Source organism: Lynx rufus, unplaced genomic scaffold, assembly GCF_022079265.1.
Source record: "Lynx rufus isolate CCGP_SWC_20201006 ecotype Redwood Valley unplaced genomic scaffold, mLynRuf1.p SCAF_8, whole genome shotgun sequence".
Lineage (NCBI taxonomy): Eukaryota > Metazoa > Chordata > Mammalia > Carnivora > Felidae > Lynx > Lynx rufus.
This window is the reverse complement of record NW_025814896.1, coordinates 120,651,363-120,677,118: the sequence shown is the minus strand read 5'-3', so window position 1 is coordinate 120,677,118 and position 25,756 is coordinate 120,651,363. Positions and strand designations below refer to the sequence as shown.

The 25,756-nt window shown below is 39.6% G+C and overlaps 1 protein-coding gene across 8 annotated transcripts in view; it reads right to left on the bottom strand.

The window, feature by feature from the left end:
* The window catches only part of DTNB (dystrobrevin beta), a 240,764-nt gene that overhangs the window by 75,130 nt on the left and 139,878 nt on the right, over nucleotides 1-25,756 (bottom strand). For all 8 annotated transcript variants that reach the window (XR_006960167.1, XR_006960169.1, XM_047068473.1 and 5 more), the window contains one exon: nucleotides 2,740-2,817. Coding sequence is in view for 6 of the 8 variants with exons in the window: in XM_047068473.1 (XP_046924429.1) it covers nucleotides 2,740-2,817 (78 nt within the window). In the remaining 2 variants the exon portion in view is untranslated. The remainder of the gene's footprint in view (nucleotides 1-2,739; nucleotides 2,818-25,756) is intronic.

Below are 25,756 nucleotides of genomic sequence, written 5' to 3'. Positions count from 1 at the left end.
CAATATAGGAATACTAGAAGAATATTATATAGAGCAACTCCCTACAGTGGACCCTCTCAGGAACATAATTCACAGCATCTCACATGACAGCCAGCATCTTTGCCATTGATAAGTTTTTCTTCTTTAAAAAGTCACTCTTACATTTGTGAGCATCTTCTATTTGGACTCACATAGTATTTTTGACCCTTGGAGCTATCACTACTTTCATATGCACTGCCTCCTGAAAAGGCAGAAACTGTAGCTCTTACAGAAACTGTAGCTCTTAAATTTTTCCTGCATTTTTATTACTGTGCATGCTCTTGTCTGATTCAGTGATTTATGTCATATGCTGAGTCCTAAAGGAAACTTCTTAATTCTGGAGAGTAGCTTTATTCTCCTTGAGGATTCTCTGCCCCAGCAGAGAAAGGTTCTGTACGACTGGGATGATGTGCTGTGTTCCTAGCTTTCACCAGACTCTGGAGACACACGTCTAATGACATTTGGAGGAAAAAAGAAAAACTGATGAATCCTTAAAGAAGTAAATAGAATACTAGTTGGAAATTTACATTGGTTTGGTAACCTGGGCCACAAAAAGCCAAATCTACGGATTATGCAATTGATGCCCACGTGTTACATCATAATCTCATCCTGAATATAAATGAAATCTAAAATTCTAAGGACTAAATTGTTAGGATGGGAGCATCTTGTTCCCATATGGCAACTACTCTTCTTCATAAATTATAGCGCTCAGTCTTCCTTTCTGGCCTGCTAAGGGCTCTGGCTGCCTTTGTTCTGCTGGTCAACACCTACAAAGTCTGTGAAAACCACCTCTAGGAAGGACCAAGTCTACTAGACTTTGCTAAAAAGAGTGTCATCTATAAGTTATTGTTTCTTCACCACCTCTTCTCTCATCAGTTTAGTTCTTAATTTTTTTTTATGTTTGTTTATTTTTTGAGACAGACAGAGACAGAGCACTAGCGGGGGAGGGGCAGAGAGAGAGGGAGACAGAGTCCCAAGCAACTCCAGGCTCTGAGCTGTCAGCACAGAGCCCAATGTGGGGCTTGAACTCAAGAACTGTGAGATCATGACCTGAGCCGAAGTCAGATGCTTAACTGACTGAGCCACCCAGGCACCCCTCATCAGTTTACTTCTTAAATAGTGAAAACAATATCTTAAATTTTCGCATAACCCCACAAGGTAGACACTATCATTGTCCCCATTTTATATATTTAAAAAAAGAAGATAAAAATCTTGTTCAAGGTCAGGTGAGAGCCAGGACTTAAAGGCAGCCAGTCAGGCTCAAGTCTATGCTGTAGTCAAGAATACCACTTAAATCTGCTCAAAAGAAGCGGTAAGGGGGGGGCGCCTGGGTGGCTCAGGTCACGATCTCACAGTTTGTGAGTTCGAGCCCCGTGGCAGACTCTGTGCTGATAGCTGGGAGCCTGGAGCCTGCTTCAGATTCTGTGTCTCCTAATCTCTCTGCCCCTCCCCTGCTCATGCTCTGTCTCTGTCTCTCTCAAAAATAAACATGAAAAAAAAAAAAAAAAAGAAGAAGCGGTAGTGTCTCAACAAGGCTGTAGGCAAGGACTCTTACCTGGTCGTCTTGAGTTTCCTAGTGGACAACACATTATCAGGTCACTCTGATTTAATCCCTAAATCCTCTATTCCAGTTTACTCCATAGCTTCCTTCTAAGGCTCTTTCCCAAACTTGCTTGATGATAAGAATCACCTGGAATACTTATTGTTAGAGGTGTAACTTCTCAAGATCTCAGGATCCACTGGGTCTGATGTGGTCCCAGAAAATTGTATTTTTAATAACCGACCCACGAGATTCTTTTGAATCTTCTCAGCAGTCAAGTTTGGGAAAGAGTGCTCCAGGAGTTTTAGCCAATGAAAACAAACACAGTTGATCTTAAGTATCATATATTATATGTTAAGTCACAGTATTATTAAGCAGATGACATTTCTATAGCTGAATTAATCCAAAGCAATCAGTACATATGGCACAAAGTAGTTTTTCTTCAGGAAGAACTTGGGGAGTTGGTTGGAATGTCTTTGTTTTTTTGTTCTTTTTTGGGTGATGACTGTTAGAAAGGATTCTTTAATGGCTGTGCCCTTGAGGGAGTTTCTGCAATACTCTCATTATGGAACAGCTTAAATCAAACAGAAAGTAAGCCATTTTATAGAGTTCTTTTAAGTCCTGCCTGAGAGAATTTTGGAGAAGAGTAAATTAAATAAAGAAGAGAAAGGACTACACAGTTCTAGCTCCTTGTAGGACCCTAAAGGAGACTCTCTGTAAAACTAAGAGAAAGACCCAAGCTTTTCAACCTAAATGTTTATGAATCATATACACATTGATTTAGGAGAATTATCAGGGATTAATTCAGTTCACACAGTCTAATCAAGAAGCAGACGCGATCTTCAACATTTAAAGAATGCAAATGCAAAATTGTTGAAATTCATGATCATCAAAATATTATTTAATGTTAAAGAAGAGGCTTTCCAAAGTGCCAAATCTGCTTTGACACTATGTTCACTGCTTGTCACAAATGAAGAGTTTCCACCTCAGGCACCACTCACAAGCAGACTCCTTTGGTGCTACATTTACGAGTTAGTGGGGAAAAAAAGAAGAAAAAAAAAATCACAAAATAATTTTAAAAGACAGTTAAAGGAGGAGAATTCTGCCCTGTGGAATCTCTGCTTTCCCGGCCAGGCCCGTACCCAACTCTGAGCAGTGACTGAGGCATAGACCCTACATACCTCTTGGTGGGGGTGGGCACCCCAGAGGACAGGTGGCTCACCATGGTGTCGTTCATGTTGGCCAGAGGACGAGGAGGACTGAAAGGAAAGACATTTACATTATATTAATAATTACCAATAGGACCGGGGAAACAAATGAAAGAGTGATAGGGGCAAAGGAACCAACTATCATTGCTTCTGATAAGCACAGTAGGATTCACAGGGAGGAAGGGTGGAGATGGATAGGTGCAGCCCAAGCAAACTCAACAAGAAGGGTTCTTTCACTCAAAGCCAAAGGACCACAGAGCTGCACTGCACCAAGAGGAGTGACTGGTCACACACACACCTTGACAGGGATGTAATTTCGCCGGATTTTGTTCCGTAGTTTTAGTGCACAAGAGACTGAGTTCTGCTACTTAATTAGTATCTTTGTATCTTAGGTGTTTCCAGGGTTACGAGGTGTTTGACGTTTGTGGTATATTATGAGGGTCACAATGGCAACTTGCATGTTGTTCCTGATTTGGTTAGAGTTCACTGTCTTCCCTTAGATTTGGGTGGACAGACATGATGATGAGGGCAGTGGAAAGGATTAGGTTTCCTGGGCATACCTGAATCAGGTGACAGCACAGTGCAAGCCTGAGGAGGGGAGTGAGACAAAGCAGGAACAGAAAGAAGGACAATGTGTCAAAAATGGGCCCGTGATGGAAGAAGAGATGGGCAGGAAGGCAGCACAGCAGAGTCAAGAAACTGGCAGGTGGGCACAGGGGGAGGGCAGAAAAGAATGATGGAAAAAGCCCATCAAAATAGACCAACATAAACACAGGATCAAGTTGGGAGGTGATGGGGAGACTCTGATGCCAAAAGATGCTATAGCCATAGCACACGTTTGTCATCGGCAAGAAAGGGAAGATCACAGATGAACAAGATGGATTTAGTTTGCATACTTTTTACCAAAACAGGCTGTTAAGTACTAAATTCTTTTATTAATGCTTTACTAGAATCTTAACAATCAATCCATATTTTATACTTATCCTCTAATCAGAATGTTTTGTTTTTTTTTTTTAAGTAGGCTCCATGCAGACTGTGGATCCCAATGTGGGGCTTGAACTCACAATCCTGAGATCAAGACCTGAACTGAGATCAAGAGTTGGACACTTAACCAACTGAGCCACCTGGGTACCCCTAGAATGCTTTTTTTTTTTATAACATAATCTAAATTTAAATTTTAAGGTAAGTACATTTGATAACTCGTCTGTAGCACTGGTTTTCTGGACTCAAGATCTAGTGCTCCTTTTTGAGAAAGTCTTAAAAGAATGAATCCAAACTTACCAAAAGGAATCTATGATTTTGCTCTTCTTCCTCCCCACCAAGCTCAGCTACAAAGGGTTACTGTCTTGCATTGGAGCCACATGACTATTGCTAAATATTACTCCTGGGAAATCTCTCACTTGCTTTCCTAAGTTGAAAGAAGTACTTTTCAGAGAAATTTGTCCATCAAAGCCAAAAGTGAAGCAAAGAAGTCCTTCTTTCATATTTAGGTGCTTGGGAACTAGCTTCTGGTTTCTCCTTATATTTAAGTGCTGAGTTAATTATGTAAAGTGATTTTGTAGAGGTTATACTTAGCAAGTCTTGGTGAATATTAAGGGACCAGAGCCTTTACTGTTTTGCAGGTTTTACAATACACTCAAAAACGCAAGGGAAAATTTTCAGGTTAAGCCAAGGACTACCTACCTACCTATCTCTGTATCTATCTATACACTCCTCTTTTTTTTTTTTTAACCAATTTTATTTCTGGGTAGGGAAATATTTTGTTTATTTATTTATTTTTGACAGAGAGCGAGAGAGAGAGAGAGCAAGAGAAAGCACATGGTGGGGCAGAGAGAGAGAGAGAGAGAGAGAGAGGGAGAGAGAGGGAGAGAGAGAATCCCAAGCAGGCTCTGTGCTCTCAGTGCAGAGCCCAATATGCGGCTTGATCCCACAAACTGAGATTATGACCTGAGCCAAAGTCAAGAGTTGGACACTCAACCGATGAGCCACCCAGGCACCCTGGGAAATATTTTTAATGGTTTTCCACTTAACAGAGAGGATTAATTTATTATTAAAGTAATTAAATTGTTAAAGTAATTTGCAGGGAACAGATTTAGGTCTCTTGACTTTTAAGCCACAGTACTATGTTTATTTATTACACATTCCTCCCTTTATGTGACAAGTTGCAAAGTAAGACATTCAGAACTGAAATATGCTTTTCTAGGCTAGAATTTAATTCCACATTATATATTTCCCCACCTATCTTCCAGGCAGATATCCAATATTGCCTCCCACACTTTCAAGCCTATTAATGCCAAGTAGCTGTGCTGAGTTATAATCAATGAATCAATCAATCAATCAATCATTTTAGGCTAATAATAAAAATGAACAGAGATTAACTTTAGTTCTAATGGACTAAATGTCCAAATGGAACAAGGAGACAATTCCTATGAAAGAAACAAATCCAACATCACAGCTTTTCATCCTTGAGGGCACCAGAAACATTCTGGTCCTGAAAACAGAATGGGCTTTGCTCGTTTAATATATTATTATTAGTGACCCATTTCCCAAATAAGATAAGGACATGTTCATGCTTTCAGAACTAATACAGATACCTAGTATTTTTCAATATTGAAGATACTACTACATTCAATTTCCTTTCTGACATTCTCAGAGGAAAAATGACAATAGAAAAAATTAAAAAAAAATTTCTTACACATGGATCCATGTGATAAAATTTCATGATTTGTAGTATTTTGTTTGGTCTGATGCCACAAGACTTGTTAACAATCATCTCTATCTCTTGGCAGATAGCATGCTCAATTATTATCATTCTTTTAATGTTTATTTATTTTGACACAGAGAGAGAATGCAAATGGGAGGGACAGAGGGAGAGGGAGAGAGAGAATCCCAAACCGGGTTTGATCCCACAAACTGTGAGATCATGACCCAAGCCAAAATCAAGAGTCGATGCTCAACAAACAAAGGGCCCCATGCTCAATTATTATCTTTTAGCACATACATCAAAACCTCTTCTCTAAACTCAGAACCAGACAGTAATGACTACATTGTAAGTTGGAAGCTAATCTTAACTCCCCCCAAAACTTCATACCCTTTGTGAACTTCTAGCACATTTCCCCAGAGAAATAGGTACTACGTGTTCATAGTCCAAGATGAAAGAGGAATTTGAAAACATAAAGGGAGTCTTTACTTAGGATCTACCACTAGACCCACAATTCACTGTGAAAACCAACAACTCCGATGTGGTCCTAGGAGATGTGATACACCAAGAATGACTTCTGGCTTAAAAAATTTTTTCATATGTCCAGTAGGACACAGCTGAAAAAATGCTTCCAGGTGTGAAGTAGACATTAACAGTACCAGTTTCAGAAACTTACAAGGCAGAATTGACACAACTCATCAGATCAGCTTTGTTGGTCTTCTTTAACATGCAAAACCGTGTTGAATACCTTGAACATGTCACCAGATGTTTTATATCTACCTTTGATGAAGATCTCAACAAGGCATCCTTAGACACTAATGAGTTCCCTGATACCCAAATGACCACCAACCATCTCTTCATACAAATTTGGGAGGTTCCTTCTTTGTTCATAAGACGTGCCAATTTTTTTTTTTTTTTTTTTTTTTTAAATTTTTTTTTTTCAACGTTTATTTATTTTTTTGGGACAGAGAGAGACAGAGCATGAACGGGGGAGGGGCAGAGAGGGAGGGAGACACAGAATCGGAAACAGGCTCCAGGCTCTGAGCCGTCAGCCCAGAGCCCGACGCGGGGCTCGAACTCACGGACCGCGAGATCGTGACCTGGCTGAAGTCGGACGCTTAACCGACTGCGCCACCCAGGCGCCCCAAGACGTGCCAATTTTTTGAGGAGATAGATGGATGATACAGACAGAAGGCAATCTGCTAGGCAGAAGCAGTCGATACAAAAGAAGACATGGAGAGAATTTTTAAAATCTTTTTTTTAAAAAAAATTTTTTTTTTCAACGTTTATTTATTTTTGGGACAGAGAGAGACAGAGCATGAACGGGGGAGGGGCAGAGAGAGAGGGAGACACAGAATCGGAAACAGGCTCCAGGCTCCGAGCCATCAGCCCAGAGCCCGACGCGGGGCTCGAATCCACGGACCGCGAGATCGTGACCTGGCTGAAGCCGGACGCTTAACCGACTGTGCCACCCAGACGCCCCTAAAATCTTAATCAAAAAGAAAGAAGCATTCTTCCTGGGTACCTACTCACAAAAGATAAGTAAGGCTATCTTCATCCCAATAACCTAACTACATATTGATGAAGACAGGTATGTAAACAGATCATCATAATGCAAAGTAGTGAAAGCAGCTAAAATTGAGGAGTCAAAGAAGAGCAGTTACTCTTGGAGGAAAGGAGGGGCAATGGGAGTGAGGCTGAAGTAACACTGAGGAGTTTCTCAGATACAGAAAAAAGTTAAGGGTACCCTGGATGGATGAAATGGTATGGGAAAAGGCACAGAAGCCCAAAAGTACATGGCATATGTGGGTTTAACTTATTTGGCTGGACTCAAAGGCACTTGAAGGGGAACAGCTGAAAATGCCTCTGGAAAAGTAGATTAGGGCCAGGATGTGAATGAAGCCTGTTCTACCACAAGCTAAGAAGTTTGGAATTTATACGAATGGCATTGGGGGAAACATGGAAAGCTTTTAAGCCAAAGGATGATGTACCTATAGATGGGCTTTGAAAAGGTGACCCAAAAAGGCTGTGAATAAATCACTAACTTTAATCAAGGGTATGCATAGAAATCATCTGAGAAGCTTTGAAAATAAGATATGCAAGCTCTACCCTCAATTTAATGAACCTGAATCTTGAGGAGAAAGAGGAGTTTTTTCTTTAAAAAAGTTTTTATTTATTTATTTATTTATTTATTTATTTATTTATTTAATGAGAGAGAACACAAGCAATGGAGGGGCAGAGAGAGAGAGAGAATCTGAAGCAGACTCCAGGCTCTGAGCTGTCAACACAAAGCCCGACACAGGGCTTAAATCCACGAACCATGAGATCATGACCTGAGCCAAAGTCAGACACTTAACCGACTGAGCCACCCAGGCGCCCTAAGGACTTTTTTCCTAATGCATACCCCCTTTAAAAATCATTTATGGACTTTCAAGTTAAGATGGAGGGGTAGCATGGAGACCCTCAGCTTGTCTCATCCCTGAAATGCAGCTAGATCAGCACCAAACCATTTTACACACCTAGGAAATTGATCTGAGGATTAACACAACAATCTGCATAACTTGAGCCAAAGAACTTGGCAGGTACCCAATGCGGAGAGGTGAACTGGGGGAGAGAAAAGCCGTGGAGCATAGGGAGCTGTTTTTGCAGACAGAGGACAGAGAAAGGGGGAGAGTATGGTGTATTGGGAGAGTGCAAGAAAAACACTCCCTCGAAAGTAGCTGGAGAGAAAAAGAGAGAGAGAGAGAGTAAAAACACCTGCAGGTGACTGAACAAGAAATCTGTTCCCCAAAACCACGGACAGGAAGAAAGGAGTGTTTTTCAATAGCATCAGGATTCTAAAAACAGTGGAGCACGGAGTCTGAAGTTCCGGAGTTCAGTCCTGGTGGTGCTCTGGTGGGGAACCAGGGCAAATCCCCAGGAGCAGACAGCGGGCTCTGTCACACGGGTGCCATGCGGGGAGAAGCGGTTCCCCTGCAGGGAGTGCATTTGGTAGAGGTCATATGGCCTCCCACAGGCAAAGGTCCTAGTGGACCCCATAGAGCAGCCACATTTGCTGGTATTGGGACAAAGATGCCAGAGTGTGATGAAACCTCATGCTAGCTGTGTGTTGTGATTTGCCATAATCTCTGAACTTCTGCTGCTGTCAGATTGCAGGAACATTTTCTGGGCAAGCTGGCACCCGGCCATTGCTCAGCAAGATCCTCCCCCAGAGAGTCGGCGGGGGTCCAAGCCACAGGGGTCTCTGAAGTGTGGGGTTTTGAAACACAATCCCATCTGAGATAAAACTCATTCTATGAAGCCAGCATTACCTTGATTCCAAAACCAGACAAAGACCCCACTATAAAGGAGAACTACAGACCAATTTCCTTGATGAACATAGATGCAAAGATTCTCAACAAGATACTAGCAAGAGTTATTAAAAGAATCAAGAGAATTAGAAGAACTATTCACCATGATCAAGTGGAATTTATTCCTGGGATGCAGGGCTGGTTCAATATCCTCAAATCAATCAATGTGATACATCACATCAATGAAAGAAAGGATAATAACCATATGATCCTCTCAACAGATGCAGAGAAAGCATTTGACAAAATATAGCATCCTTTTTCAATTAAAAACCCTCAAGAAAGTAGGAATAGAAGGATCATACCTCAAGATCATAAAAATCATATACAAAAGACCCATTGCTAATATCATCCTCAATGGGGAAAAACAGAGCTTTCCTCCTAAGGTCAGGAACATGACAAGGATGTCCACTCTCACCACTGTTATTCAACATAGTGTTGGAAGTCCTAGCCTCAGCCATCAGACAACACAAAGAAATAAAAGGCATCAAAATCAGCAAGGAGGAAGCCAAACTTACACTCTTCACAGATGACATGATACTCTATGTGGAAAACCCAAAAGACTCCACCAAAAAACTCCTAGAACTCATCCATGAATTCAGCAAAGTCGCAGGGAATAAAATCAATGCACAGAAATTGGTTGCATTTCTATACACCAATAATGAAGCAGCAGAAAGAGAAATCAAGGAATTGATTCCATTTACAATTGCACCAAAAATCATAACATACATAGGAATAAACCTAATAAAAGAGGTGAAAAATCTATACACTGAAAACTATAGAAAGCTTATGAAAGAAATTGAAGAAGACACAAAAAAATGGAAAAACATTCCATGCTCATGGATTGGAAAACAAGTATTATTAAAATGTTGCTACTACCCAAAGGAATCTACATATTCACTGCAATCCCTATCAAAATAACACCAGCATTCTTCACAGAGACAGAACAAACAATCCTAACATTTGTATGGAACCAGAAAAGACCCCGAATAGCCAAAGCAACCCTGAAAAAGAAAACCAAAGCTAGCGGCATCACAATTCCAGACTTCAAGCTGTGTTACAAAGCTGTAATCATCAAGACAGTATGGTAGTGGCACAAAAACAGACACTTAGATCAATGGAACAGAATAGAGAACCCAGAAATGGATCCACAAACGTATGGCCAACTAATTTTTGACAAAGCAGGAAAAGAATATCCAATGGAAAAAAGACAATCTCTTCAGCAAATGGTGTTCGGAATACTGGACAACTCCATGCAGAGGAATGAACCTGGACCACTTTCTTACACCACGCACAAAATAAACTCAAAATGGATGAAAGACCTGGGGCGTCTGGGTGGCTCAGTCGGTTGGGAGGCCGACTTCGGCTCAGGTCATGATCTTGCAGTCTGTGAGTTCGAGCCCCGCGTCGGGCTCCTTGCTGACTGTTTGGAGCCTGGAGCCTGCTTCAAATTCTGTGTCTCCCTCTCTCTCTGCCCCTTCCCCATTCGCACTCTGTCTCTCTCTGTCTTTCAAAAATGAATAAATGTTAAAAAAATTTTTTTTAAATGGATGAAAGACCTAAATGTAAGACAGGAAGCCATCAAAGTCCTAGAGGAGAAAACAGGCAACAACCTCTTTGACCTTGGCTGCAGCAACTTCTTACTTGACATGTCTCCAGAGGCAAGAGAAACAAAAGCAAAAACGAACTACTGGGACCTCATCAAGATAAAATGCACAGTGAAGGAAACAATTAGCAAAACTAAAAAGCAACTGATGGAATGGGAGAGGATATTTGCAAACGACGTATCAGATAAAGGGTTAGTATCCAAAATTTATAAAGAACATATCAAAATCAACACCCAAAAAACAAATAATCCAGTGAAGAAATGGGCAAAAGACAAGAACACTTTTCCAAAGACATCCAGATGGCCAACAGACACATGAAAAGATGCTCAACATCACTCATCATCAGGGAAATACAAATCAAAACCACAATGAGATACCACCTCACACCTGTCAGAATGGCTAACACGAACAACTCAGGCAACAACAGATGTTGGCGAGGATGTGGAGAAAGAGGAACCCTTTTTGCATTGCTGGTGGGAATGCAAACTGGTGCAGCCACTCTGGAAAACAGTATGGAAGTTTCTCAAAAAATTAAAATTAGAACTACTCTACAACCCAGGAATTGAACTACCATGTATTTATCCAAAGGATACAAAAATGCTGATTTGAAGGGGCACAAGCACCCCAATGTTTATAGCAGTGCTATTGACAATAGCCAAAGTATGGAAAGAGCTCAAATGCCCATCGACTGATAAATGGATAAAGAAGATGTGGTATATATAAACAATGGAATATTATTTGGCGATCAAAAATGAAATCTTGCCATTTGCAACAACATGGATGGAACTAGAGTGTATTATGCTAAGCGAAATAAATCAGAGAAAGACAAATATCATGACTTCACTCATATGTGGAACTTAGGAAACAAAATAAATGAACATAGGGGAAGGGAAAGAAAAATAAGATAAAGAAAGGGAAACAAACCATAAGAGACCCTTAAATACAGAGAACAAACTGAGGGTGCTGGTGGGGTGCTGGATGGGGGGATGAGCTAAATGGGTGATAGGCATTAAAGACAGCACTTGTTGGGATGAGCACGGCGTGTTATATGTAAGTGACGAATGACTAAATTCTACTCCTCAAATCATTATTACACCATATATTAAGGACCTTGGATTTAAACAAAATTTAAAAATTAAAAAATAAAGTACAATGTTTATGAAGATTTTCTAAATGTTCATTTATTTGAGAGAGAGAGAGAGAGAGCATGTATGCACGCAAGCTAGGGGAGGGGCAGAGAGAGAAGAATCTTAAGCAGGCTCCCCACTGTCAGCACTAAGCCTCACCAACACAGACAGGTTGAGATCAGGACCTGAGCCGACATAAGAGTAGGATGCTCAACCGACTGAGCAATCCAGGCGCCCCTATGAAGACTTTCTAAATGCTTACCACATAAGAGGTAAAAAAGGCCATGATAACTACGGTAATACTAACAATTATTGAATGTTTGATGTATACCTATCAGACACTGTGTGTAGAGCTGTAAATATATCATTTTATCTTCACAGTAACCCTGTAAATAGAATTATATATACACACAGCATGTTCTCAGCTAAATAATAGAAGTAAACAAAGTAACTGAAGGAAATATGTCAAAATGTTAAGAGAAGTCGAATTATGGCTAGTTTTTTCCTTCTATTTATACTTTCCTGTACTTCCCCAAATTCTCCGGTTTAATTTTTCCTGATTTCCAGAGAAAAGGATGCTCAATGTTAAAAAAATTATAAAGCAGAAAAAAAAAATGAAGAAGCTATAACATCGAGTCAAATTGTCTAAAGTGAGCCTATACTATTTTTTGTTATCATAAAGAAAGTAAATTGAAGGAAGATGTTTAACTGAGGGACTGTGAGTAGACAAAAGACCTTTAAATGATTTGAGTAGATGCAAAATTGTACATCCCCTCAGCACCCTCACCACCACAATCCCCCAAAAGAAAGTTAATAAAACATACTAGATCAGGGCACATTATCTCCTCTACCAGACTGTGAGAAATTTGTGTGATTTTTTTTTTTAATCACTGTATTTCAAGTACCTGGCAGAGTATGAGACATGGAGCAGGCTTCTGGGAAATATTTGTTGGTCACAAGTTAGCACCATGATGCAGAATACAGAGGAGTGCAGTGTATAAGAAGTAATCTTTCTGTTAAATTCAGGTTTGGTGAAACTATTCTTGGAGAATGAAATAATGACATTATTAGCTGTTATACTGGGTAAGTATATTGGTATTGCTTGCAGCCACAGCAGGTTTTCATCTGTGACTGTGTCATGGAATCAGCAGAATGGGGTGTCTTAAATAACAACAACAGCAACACTTGTTGAGTGCCTAATATGTGTCACACTCAGTTCAAACATTTCCCAAGGGTTCACTCACTTAAACCTTACAGCCTTCGATGAGACAGATACTATTACTAACGCTATTTTACAGATGGAGACACTAAGGCACACTGAGGTCACAGCCAAATCCTGGCAGAAGGAGGATTTGAACCAAGGTGGTACTGCTCTTGTGTCTGTTCTTAACCATGGTGTAGTGTCTCTGCTACCTTTGATTACTGCACTTTCAGAAAAGCTTACTTAAGACTGTTTAGTCTATAAATTATAAACAAAAGCAAGGTGTTAGATCAAAGTTCTTAAAAGGTTGTTTCTATAGGAAGGTAAAACAATATACACCTGGAGTAGTTTTGGGGTGCTCTACTCTTTCCCCTATCACATCCTTAAAGCTCTGTATCATGAATGCCTATCTGAACTCAAACCATCTGGCTGCAGAGCTCTCATCTTTCACCACCTCTAGGCTGCCCCAAGGAAAACTGGGTAAGTTAGATCCTTCAAAACAGATCCTTCAAAACAGATCCTAATTTATTAAGATGAATTTAAAATCTAATCTTAATTTCAAAGGTGTTATGGATTCCTCATCTCAGTCTAACAAAATACATAGGTTTAATGAGCAAATTATCTATTCTATCAGCCAGACGACTGATTAAAAAAGAGAGAGAGATTTTAAGACTGGGCTCAGGACCAACACTGCGTGTAATTACTTGTTTTGGTATTCTAAGTTGACCTAGATCCAGAGGTAAATACTTTTTGGGTAGAACTCTCTAACCTAGGATGTGAAAGTATAATGTTGTTGTTTAAGCAAAACTGCTACTTAAAAATTATGTGTGAATGAAGAGACACAAGAACAAAGCCAACTGAAGCCTGAGAGAACAATGAGGTCCTGGGCACCTGTAAGTGCTGTCACTTCTGTAGGTCCTTTGACAGAACCTATTCTGTAGGAAGTCATCCAGACAGTGAGATACTTTTAACCCTACCCTAGACTTTTAAAAGTATTTGCTCATTATCTTGCTCTTCTTCCCAGAATATTCTCCTGTTTGTAGAGGCTAAGACCGTGATCCTGCAATTCTCTTTTACCTTGACAGCTACCTGCCAATCACATGCTTGGGGACTTCTTAACCAGATTTTTTGGTTTCTGCTTATTACTGTTAGTGTGAAAGGGAAAAAGATTTTATTATGCTGTATGCTTTCATTTACTTGATGATCGCCCACAACGATGCTTCACAGATGAAGTGCTTAACGATTTTAGTTAACTATTTTTGTAGCCAGCTATTTGCCTTCAATCCTAGACCCCTGTGTTGCTTCTGAACCGCTCTTCCCTACTCACTTTGATCATACTATTTTCATCCTCAAGATTATGCAGCAGATTCCACCATACTTTAAGACAGATTCAAAACCTACCTTGAAGACTACTTCATTCTTTAATCTATCAAACTATTTAGGCCTTTCATATCTTTCAGGCAAATTATTCTCAGCCCCTGCTTTCAAGTCTTCCCCTTGATACCTACCTGGAATGTCCTTCTTCATAGACTCGGCAAGGTTACACTTTCTCACTTCTCCTACCAGAGAAATTGCTCCTGAAGTTATAGTATCACCACAAAGCCCTTCTGATCACTACAAACTCCATATAAATAAACAAGGACTTTATCAATAGAGAAACACACCAAAATCCATGGCTCATTCATGCCTAGCACTGTTCACTTTGAGAAAAAAACAAAAAACAAAATGAAGTTGAAGGTTGTCTCTGCTGACAAGTTTATAAACCAGTCAGTCCTCACAATCATCAGTCGTCGCAACAACAGGCATTTAGGTTTCAGCTTAATGTACTGTAATTCTTAAGTCAAATCTGATTTGACAATTATCGTGTACAACCAAAAATGTGTAAAATCATTTATAACAAAGACAACAACTTAATTATTTCCGACAATTAACTAAAGACCGGCACCACAAAATAGAATGAAAAATCTTATGAAGTTAGAAGATTTGCTAAATAGTTTACATTTATTTCTTCACTTTTAGAACACTGGAGAAGGTTGGAGAGGGAAGGGTCAATGAACTAACACTTGTTGAGTCCAAGCATTGCATTAGCATTGAGCTAGGTCCTCAGATACATTATCTGAATTCTTGCTACTGCTCATCATGGTATTTCTATTTTACTAATAAGGAAATAAAGGTCAAAGAAGAGAATTAACATGTTCCAGGTCATGTTAGTAAGTGGCAGAACCAGAATTGGAACCCACTTTTTTTCTGGTTCTGAACTCACTGAATAATTCAAATCTACAGACTCACCATCCTGTAGCAGGCACTCCTATATTACCCAAATGAAAATTTCAGATTAGAGCTCTCAGGGAAGAACAGGACCATTGGCTTCAAATCTAACATGAAGTAACTTAGGAAAAAAAGGGGTATTTCCTGAGTATCATCACCAAATGATAACCAATGATAACACAAATTCATAAGTCAACTTCATGAAGGGTGGGGGTACAGCTGGCTTCCAGGACACTGGAACGTCATTAGGACATTGACTCTTTGCTGAGATCTCATTTTGGGTCACAGTCTATACAGATCTCATGGCTTTTTATGCTTAACAAGAAATAGTTTCTGCCTAATACTGTAGCTTCACCACTGGAGAATAAAACCTCTTCCCCTAATTCCAATTTGAAATTCCCAGAAAACACCTCAAGTCATCTACCCACTCTGGTAGACAGAGGGCCCAATACTTTGATTGGGAGTTCTCTCGGAACAGCACACCTAGGTCTGAGAAAGGACCAATTCTATAAAGAGGTTATTATTCCCAGGGGGGAAAAAAAGGTTGCAGGGCAAATCAATGAAAAATATTCACTTATTTAAAGATTAACTTTCTTCAAAAGTCAAAGTTAACTGTCAGTGTCTAGGGTCCAGGCACTGTGGGATCTCTGCTGGGATGATCAGCCTAGATGAACACTACTTTAGGATGAAGGTAGTATATATTTCTGTCTTCTTCGTCACTAACTTCCAAAATTTAGTAGTCTATAAAACTATTCACAGACCCCACACTGAGACAATATGTGATCTAATAAGAAAACCAGTTTATCTAATTATTCCATTATGATGAAGAGAATACATGAGAGTTACAATGATCTATAATAATGGCACACCATAGCTCTGGTGAAATATGAAGAAGGACAGATTCTAAGATCCCTTTTATCTCTATGATTCTATCACTCTCTCAAAAAACACCCCGCCTCTTGACAACAGTCATGACAAATGGAGATCATTTTTATGCTCCTCGAGTAGCGTGATGTTTTGTTCTTTGTTTCTATGTACCAGACCAACCATCTCTGTTACTCCACTATATTCTATGATTATCTGCCAAAGCAAATAAATAAAAAAACAAACAAAACTGCCTTTTGGAAAACCATAAGGTTAAAAAAAATATATGGTACTGTAAACATAGTATAAATATGATATTACTTGTTTACAATGAAGTTTCTCTGACTTCTAGGGAAGTACATCTCATGATATTATTGGTCATTTACAATTAATTAAGCAAGAGGAAAGATTTCAGTTTCCAAACCAACTACTAATCTAACTAAACACATTGCGACTAATTCATCAATGTAATAAAGACCTATGAATAAGATATACATGCTTCAATTTCTGTTTCTAGCAGTTCATCATAGCCATTTGTGGTATAATACTTATAATGAAATATTTCTCAGGAAGGAAAGGTTTACCACAAACACATTCTTATACAGAACTTTCACCACCAGATGACAGCTAGAGGGACCCTGAGGAACCTGGATATCCTGCTCTACTCTGGAAAAGGACAGAATTATAAAATGAATTATTGAATTAGATTATTTAGCACTACGGATCAGTTTAATTGTTATTATATTAAAAAGCAGGGGAAGGGTCCTAATAAGACAGATAACTAAATCAACAGAAATGTATTATTTTATTTCAAAAACCTTTCCACACTAAATCCCTCTCTCTTTGTTCTCTTTATTAATTAAACTTAGATAGGAAGTTGTCAATACTTTATATAGATGTTAACTCCTGTATTTCTAGAAAAATGAGAAAAGACAGCAACTTAAAAACTTCAACAAGTTTCTGTTCACAGAAGAGTCAACGCATGGTGCAACACTGTCATTTCCTGACTGTTCACATGATCGTTACTGAAATCTGTGTTCAAAAATGGAAACAGATACATTATTAGAGAAGACACGCTGATTCTCAGGTATTTTTATAACGAAGCAGACAGGAAAAGATAACAGTGGGCTTTCCCTTTATAATAAATGCCTGGGAAGTTCCAGAGGCCCTTGCACCCTGCCAAAAATAAACATAATCGTCATCAGCCCAGCAGCTGAAGCAGCAAAAACATAAAGGCAAGGAAAAGCTATCAAACCTTCACGTTCTGTAGCAAATGCCTCTTCTTTCTCTATGGATCTGACATCTAGTGTATTACACTGCTGTTGTCTCTAAGGAAACAGAACAATCGCATGACGAAGAATCTTCTCCACAAGGTAGTGTATCCCACGGAGCATCTTGGGGAGAGGAGGTACGAGCGCACAGTTCATTAGAAAGCAAACACACGTCTGCATCCGTCAGCAAGCCCATCAAGCAGTCGGGTGCAGCCAATGACAGAAAGGCAGATGTCACACACAGAGTAGGTACCACTCCTTGGAAGCGGAAACATGAAACACACCTCTTGCAAGAGAATCCAAGTTCCGCTGCAAATTACTGACCCAATTAATCCAGTCGGCAATTCCATTCTGATGGGGCCATTAAGGAGCATCCCCCACCTCCTCTCCTAATGGCCAACTGCTTGACAGGAAAGCAGCCTGTGGTACTGTACCTGCCAAGCAAGCTGGGTAGGTAGGATTGGGAGGAAGGGAGAGTTAGGAAGGCTTGGTGTCTCGTTTTGTTGAGGAGGAGTTAATGGGAACGGTGGCAGAGTGAAAAAAATAGACGATGGTGTCTACCTACCCCTTGGATGTGAAGAGCTCCTGGCTTCAGAAGGGCAGCTCATCAGAGGGCAGCTGAGAAGGGCTGTGCAGTGTGAGCTGCCGAATGGGCTTTCAGGGACACCTCCAACAGGGCACTCCCAGGATGAGGACGTCCCTGACACTCTGAGTCATCCTGTGCCCTCCTATCTCTTTCATCTCCTCAGTAGCCCTTACATCTGTCTGGCCCCGGTCTCCACCTCCATCAGCACCCCCACACTGCCGTAGCTGGCCAGCCCAACGTCAATAACATCGTAAGGGCTTTCTGGTAGTCCGCTGGTGTCCACAGAACTTTTGATTGTTACTCATCTGGTCTCCCATGGCTAAAATTGCTTTTCTAAGAACAGTTCTCACGTGCCATTCTGCTTCAAATCACTGATTCCCTACCAGTCTCCCAAATGAGGACAAACACCTTCCTTTCTGCAGTCACTGCCCAGACACTACAGCCTCAGTCTCCCAGTCCGTCTTATTTTACCACTTCCTTATACTTCCTAAGAGTCTGAGCAAAAATGTCACATAGGCCCTGACTTCTCTGCCACAGTAAAACAAAAACAAAACAAAATGGTAAAAGATATACAAGTACTACACTAAAAACAGGAAAGTCAAAATGAAACCCAGACTAAAAACCTAAGTGCCTAGCAAAAATTCTATCATTTGCTAAGATGCGCGAAGAGGCAAGAAAAGACAACAAGACACATCAGACAGCTAACTGGTTAATATAAACACTTTGATACCGATTTTAAAAACCTGAAAAATAAAACGGATGTATGTGTTTGAATTCTTGGCAGAAAATGAAAGAGGTGATTTAGATGATATATCAGAAATAAAATATGGGGCGCCTGGGTGGCGCAGTCGGTTAAGCATCCGACTTCAGCCAGGTCACGATCTCGTGGTCCGTGAGTTCGAGCCCCGCGTCAGGCTCTGGGCTGATGGCTCAGAGCCTGGAGCCTGTTTCCGATTCTGTGTCTCCCTCTCTCTCTGCCCCTCCCCCGTTCATGCTCTGTCTCTCTCTGTCCCAAAATAAATAAACGTTGAAAAAAAAATTAAAAAAAAAAAAAGAAATAAAATAAAAACAAAATAGCAGTGAGATAATCTCTCTCACGGTTACAAACACTGAGGACAGACAAGGGGGAGCAGAACACAGAATGTGAAGGGCAATGTGAACAGCAATGGGTTAAAATTAATTTCGGGGGAAAAAAAGAACCACAGCACAACAGAGATCGAAATACCTTAATTTTATAATAAAAACACATGAAGGGGGAAGAAAGGCGGGGGGGAGTCAAAAGAATGCATGTTTGGGAGAGGTGGGTTCTTGTTCTGATTCCGGCACTAAGCAGACTGAGTGACCTACATGACTCTGGACAATGAAGCCCTTTGTGCCTCAGCTAACTGGTCTGTGAAATGAAGGGAGCTGGTTCTAGAACAGTGGCTTCCACATATGCTCCCTGGGCACCAAAGGATTCCATGAGGTGCTTCAGTCACCATGAAGGAGGGCAAGAGGATCAGATCTCAACCTCATTTCCATAAAAGCAGCTCCACTCCGCTCCACATAAAATGTCATATAAACAAAATATTCCACTGCTGCTTTTTAAAAAAGTTTAAAAACTCCTCTCCTTACTACACAATTTAAATGAGAAGTCTCTGCTATGCTCATGCATAGTAGCCTGTTCTTTTCCTTTATAGGACTTATCACGGTTTGCAATTATATGTGATTCGCGTTGACTTCTTGATTGGTCTCACTTAAGAGGCTGTCAACTTCCTGAGAACGGGGCCCACAGAGTTGACTGCACCCTTGGGTTCACACCACACACCTAACACTACGGCTGGCATATAGTGGGTGCTCAACAAATACTGGTTCAATAATGACATTTTATGATTCTACTTATAATTCTAATCTACTTGAAACAATGGATTAGCTAAACCTAAAAGTGCAAACTGGTGCAGGGCTCACTTGAATTTTATTTTTTATTTATTTATTTTGAGAGTGGGAGAGATAGCACAAGAGGGGGAGAGGCAGAGAGAGAGAGAGAGAGAGAGAGAGAGAGAATGAGAATCCCACGTAGGCTCTATGCTGTTGGGAGTCCAACGTGAGGCTCAATCCCACAAACTGTGAGATCATGACTTGAGCTGAAATCAAGAGTCAGACACTTAACTGACTGAGCCACTCAGGCACCTCCTCACCTGAATTTCAAATTGAGAATATGTATTCAAAGGATAGCTAATGGTCAGGCCATTTGGGATGGTGAGAACACTTGAGCAGGAGGCCTAATGATGATGAAACAGTGTGCTCAGGGGTGTACTTGAGTACATGAAAACAGCAGCACTTCCCTCTCATATGGACAAAACACATCAGGCCAGGGATGCCTGTTAAAGCAGTCTTGGTATTTAATTTCTGGGCCAAAAGAATCTAAAAGTAATTTGAAATGCCCTAATACATTAGGGAGTTTGCAAGGGGAATAAAGAACCACACACCATTCATTAAATGTGTATCAAAGTCTCTGCTGGAAAGGCCACACAGAGACCTTTGAAGACAGTGCTGTGACAGTGAATTATAAATCAGCTAAAGAAGTAGTGGAGAGACTTCAGGTTCAAGGTGGCAGGTTGAGCACATGCAGAGAGCTTACCCTCCTGCACCAAAGAAAAATGATTTGAAGATATAAAAATAAATTGATGTATACATAGCTAGAAGCAAAGCAAAAAAAGGAAACTCTTTAAATCTAAAAAAAGAAGTATCCCCCAAGGAAGAAAATAAACAAGAAGCCACTGTGGTGAGCAAGGGTTGTGCAAAGCTTCCATGACCCCCACACAAGGACTGCTGCCTCCTTTGAGGAAGCTGGAAGAACAAACCCTCAACTCACCCTCCCTCCAAAGAAACAGAGAAAACAGAGCATCTATAAAAGTCTTTAAAATTAATATATTTAATATCCTCAGGCACCTAAGGCATAGAATAGCATCCATAAAATGTTCTCTTTTTTTAAGTTTATTTATTTTGAGAGAGAGAGAGAGCGTGCGTGCATGTGAGTGGGGGAAGGGCGGGGAGAGAGAGAGAGAGAGAGAGAGAGAGAGAGAGAGAGAGAGAATCCCAAGCAGGCTCTGCACTGTTAGTGCAGAGCCCCAATGTGGGGCTCAATCCTGCAAACCATGAGATCAGGACCTGAGCCACAGTCAGACGCTCAACTGACTGAGCCACCCAGGTACCCCACATCCATAAAATGTTTTGAAAAGAAACAAATTAGAGATTTTAAAAATGAAAATCATAATTATTGAAATTAAAAAAAAAACACTCCGAACACAGGATTAATATAATACTGAATCCAATGGAAGGCAGATCGTACATTTTCTTTAAAAGTTAAGAAACATGAGAGCGAAATTCAGTTTTAAACTCTCTATGTCAGAGTTCCAGAAAGACCAAAGAGAATGAAGAGGCAATTGTATCTGAAACAGATAATGGCTGAGAATTTTTCAGAACTGATGAAAGATATGAGCCTTTAGAGAATAAGAATCCTTTGAGTAATAAAACAAATAGAAATAAACTTTTAAAAAAAGGAGCTCATAGCCAGATAGATTATATAGTAAAACTATTATAAATAAAAAATAAAAATAAAAAAATAAATTATAGTAGGGGCGCCAGGGTGGCTCAGTTGGTTAAGTGTCCAACTTCAGCTGAGGTCATGATCTCATGGCTGCTGGGTTCGAGCTCCACGTCAGGCTCTGTGTTGACAGCTCAGAGCCTGGAGCCTGCTTCAGATTCTGTGTCCCCCTCTTTCTCTGCCCCTCCCGTACTTGTACGTGTGCTCTCTCTCTCTTATTCTCTCTCAAAAAAAATAACGTTAAAAAAATTTTTTTTAATTATAGTAAAAACTATAGCACTAATGTTATAAAGGAAACTAATGTTACTCGTAAAATATGAGAGATTCAACAGAAAGGAAGGAGAATCAGATTGTTATCATCAAAACTGGTTACAAGATAACAGAGGAATGATACCTTCAAAGAATGAAGGGAAAACATCTTTTGGCTAGATTTTAAATCCAGCCAAATTATCATTCCATAATGAGGGTATGCCACAACAATTAGGCAAGAAAAAGAAAATGTATCCAAATTGTAAAGGAAGAAGTAAAACTATCTCTATTTGCAGATGACATGATCCCATATATAGAAAACTCTAAAGAACTCCCCAAACAGGGGTGGGGCTAAAAAAAAAAAAAAAAAAAAAGAATCCAACAAAAAACAAATAAAACCCCCCAAAACTATTAGAGCTAATAAGTTCAACAATGCCACATGACAAAAGGTCAATACAAAAAATCAGTCGCATTTCTATCAACTAGCAATGGATAATCTAAGAACGAAATTAAGAAAACAATTTCATTTACAACAGCATCAAAAAGAACAAAATACTCAGGAATAAATTTAATCAAAGAAGGGGAAGACTTGTTGTACACTGAAAACTATAAGATATCATTGAAGGAAATTAAAGAAGGTCTAAAAAAATAAAGGAAAGCCATTCCGCGTACATGGACTGGAAGATGTAACAGTCCCCAAATTGATCTACAGATTCATTGCAATCCCTGTCAAAAAATCACAGCTGCCTTTTTTATACAACTAGACAAGTTGATCCTTAGTTCATATAGAAATAAGAGAAGAATAAAATAGCCAAGACAATCTTTCAAAAGAACAAAATTGCAGGATACGTATCTCCCAATTTCAACTTGTACTAGTATGTTCAAAGGTTCAGAGATATTCATAAATAACCCATTATTCTCTAGTTACAGAAAAATCCCTAATATATGACATTATTTGGCTTTGAAAAAGTTTCTAAACCTAAACACTGCAAGGACTGAGCAACAGATCGTGAAGGTCTTTTAATTATTACCTAAGTGATAGCTCTCACTGCTATGGGCTCCACACCCCATGCCTCTGTTTTGTCTGTCAGTACAGCTGACAATGGCATTGGTACAGCTCCCTCGCCCAAGGTCTTCACTGTCACTATTTCTCCTCTGCCACCATAACAAAGGTTGGGGAAAATGACAGACGGATGCAATCATCAGAAGCTCAGCTCCCGTGGACAGGAGCACGTGTTAGTTGGAGTCTAGGGTGTTTTTCATTTTGAAGATGTTAAATTTTTAGATCCACCAGTACTTTCCCATTTGTAACTTACTCCCACTGTATCCACACCAGGAAGCCATTTGACTTGATTCATTTAAAGGTTTACATGTTCAAGTTAGTTTTTGGAGATCCTTTCTTGGGAAAGATCGCCTTCCCCTATTTTTAAAAGAGAAAAAATATATCAAAAGCTTGTTGCTACTTGCACTTCTATTTATCCCATTTCTCTCCTTCCTTCTGCCACTACTTAACATTTAAGGACACAATAATTTAGAAACAGAATTTTGTTTCACTTTTATGACTCAATTTCATCCAAACTCTTTGAATGCATCTTTGATATCTGTGTCTTCGTCATCACTAAAGGTTCTCTGAGTCATCACACAGTTCTCCAGAGTACATCATGGTCATTTCTGTCCAAATTGCTAAGAAACAATTCCTCTGTATCTAATGCTTTTAATGGAAAATGTACCAAAAGCTTCTCCCATAATATTCAGCCAGCTGGCATTTCCATCTATAGACACTTAATGCATTTTTTATTTTTAAGATTAAATTTAATCTTTTTTACACACATAATTAATAAACTTGATCTAATGGGAATACCGGGAACACTGCACTCAATAATCTGAGAATCTTTTAAAACAAACACAAGATGTTTGGAAAAAACTGTTCACATACTTAACCCTAAAAGAAATCTCAACTCTACCAAAGAATCTATATCACACAGAATACCACCTCTGACCAAAATTCAATAATATCAGAAAGCATCAAGGAATACCCCTAAAAGTCTCATGTGTTTGGAAATTTAAATATCCCCTTAGGGACACCAGGCTGGCTCAGTCAGAAGAGCATGTGACTCTTGATTTTGGGATCATGAGTTCAAGCCCCACAATGGGTGTAGTTTATAAATAAATAAACTTCAAAACAATAAAAATAAAAAAATAAAAAATTGCCTTAACTCTGCATATTAGGAAAAAAGAATTTTAAAAAATAAATTAACTGAATGATCATCTAATAAAGAAACTAGTAACAGGATCTGATTCTTACATGCTTTCTCTTCTCTTTTTTTTTTAAGGTTATTTATTTATTTTGAGAGAGAGGGAGCACGCATGAGCAGGGGAGGGACAGAGAAAGACAAGGAGAGAGAGAATCCCAAGCAGGCTCCGCACTGTCAGCACAGAGTCCAATGCGGGGATTGAACCCACGAACTGCAAGATCACGACCTGAGCTGAAGTTGACCCGAGCTTAACCGATTCAGCTACCCAGGCGCCGCTTCTCCTCTCTATCTAAACATTACCTCCAAATTGTCAATTTCCAAATTTATACTTCCAAACTTTATACACATGAACACCCTCCAGACATATATAAACTGCCTACATCTCTATTTGGGTATCAAAAAAACCCAAATGGAGCTCCCATTCTACCCAAACTTGTTTCACCTCTAGGTATCCGATCTCTATTTTTCCAGTTGTTCAGGCCAAATTGACTTCTCTCTTTCTCTCATACTCAGTGTCAATCTGTCAGCAACATTTTTACCCCTCCATGTTACACCACTTCTAGACTTTTAAGCTCTCAAAAGGTCTGAGGTTCACAGAGATGATATCAATGGCAAATTAATCAATTTCTTAAAATGAAGATGTTAAATATTCATCTCAAGAAATTCTATGGAGAAGCTGTTAACAAGAATGTTTTTCTGGTGACAAACTGGACACAGGACATGAGTGAAAAATAACAGCTGGACTTACAGAGAATTAAACATGAGGTGGTGACAGCTGGGAAGAAATGACTAAAGAGAAAGAAGAAGTCACTTAAATTCCAAAATGAATTCCATTAAAAAAGTGAAAAACCAAGGAGGAAGACCATTCAATACTATTCAACAGAATCGTTCCTGAAATTCATGCTTGAAGATAAAATACCCAGTTTTACCCTGAAGATGATCCATTAGCATTATCCAAAAGGGAAAAAATAAGTAAGACAAAAGAGAAAGGTTACTTTACCAAAGGAGAAGATGCCTTATTTTGACCTTATCTTGACCTCTAGGATTATTCTGAATAGTATAATAAAACCTCTCCAAAAGCTCATAAAAAATACAGAGTTTTACAATCTAAGCAGCCTTTTCTTGTGCTTTCCAAAGCTTCAGTAAGGTCTGCAAAGTCATAACCAATAAACAAGCCAGGTCCCAAAATGTGACCCTGAAGAGAATGACTACAAGTAACTTGCCAAACTTAACCTAATTCAATGAGAATTTACAATTGTGCTTCATACTCAAGAAGCATACAAGTCAGTACAGTTTAGTCCCACAAACACCTGGAACATAGCAGACACAAAGGACATTCGATCAGAGCCCTTAAGAAAATGAAGATGCAAAGCACGTGCTTACAACTTTAAGGAATCCAGGCCTGATACAGAATCAAAAAGTCCTTAGAGAAAAGAACAGCACTTTTGGTGTTCAAATGACTGATAAACCAACAAAAGCTAAAGGAATTTAGGGAAGGAAAGAAGAGATCCATATGAGTTAGCTGTTTCTAGGATTCAAAGGTTTCATGGATAAAGCAGAATTTAAGCTTGGCTCATGGATATACAAAAGTGGAAAAGTCTGAAAGAGGCAAAGAAGGGCATTGAGGAAAGGGGGCAGTTGGCCTGGAAAGTTCATGAGCCTGCTCAGAGAGGCAGAAAGAGATACAAAGTTTTAAAGGATAAGAAGGAGGCAAGTTTGGCTGAAGCACAGGCTTCATATTGCATAAATTTAGCAGAAGATAAGATTCAAAGAGTAAGGTGGGTCCTGATTACACAGGGCCTTGAATTCCAACATGAGGAGTGCCCCTTAATTCCACAGGCAGTGGAGTTTTGCAGACTTTTAAATAGGGAAGTAATATGATAAAGGCAGTAACTCAAGAAGATTAATTTGTTAGAAACATGTAGATA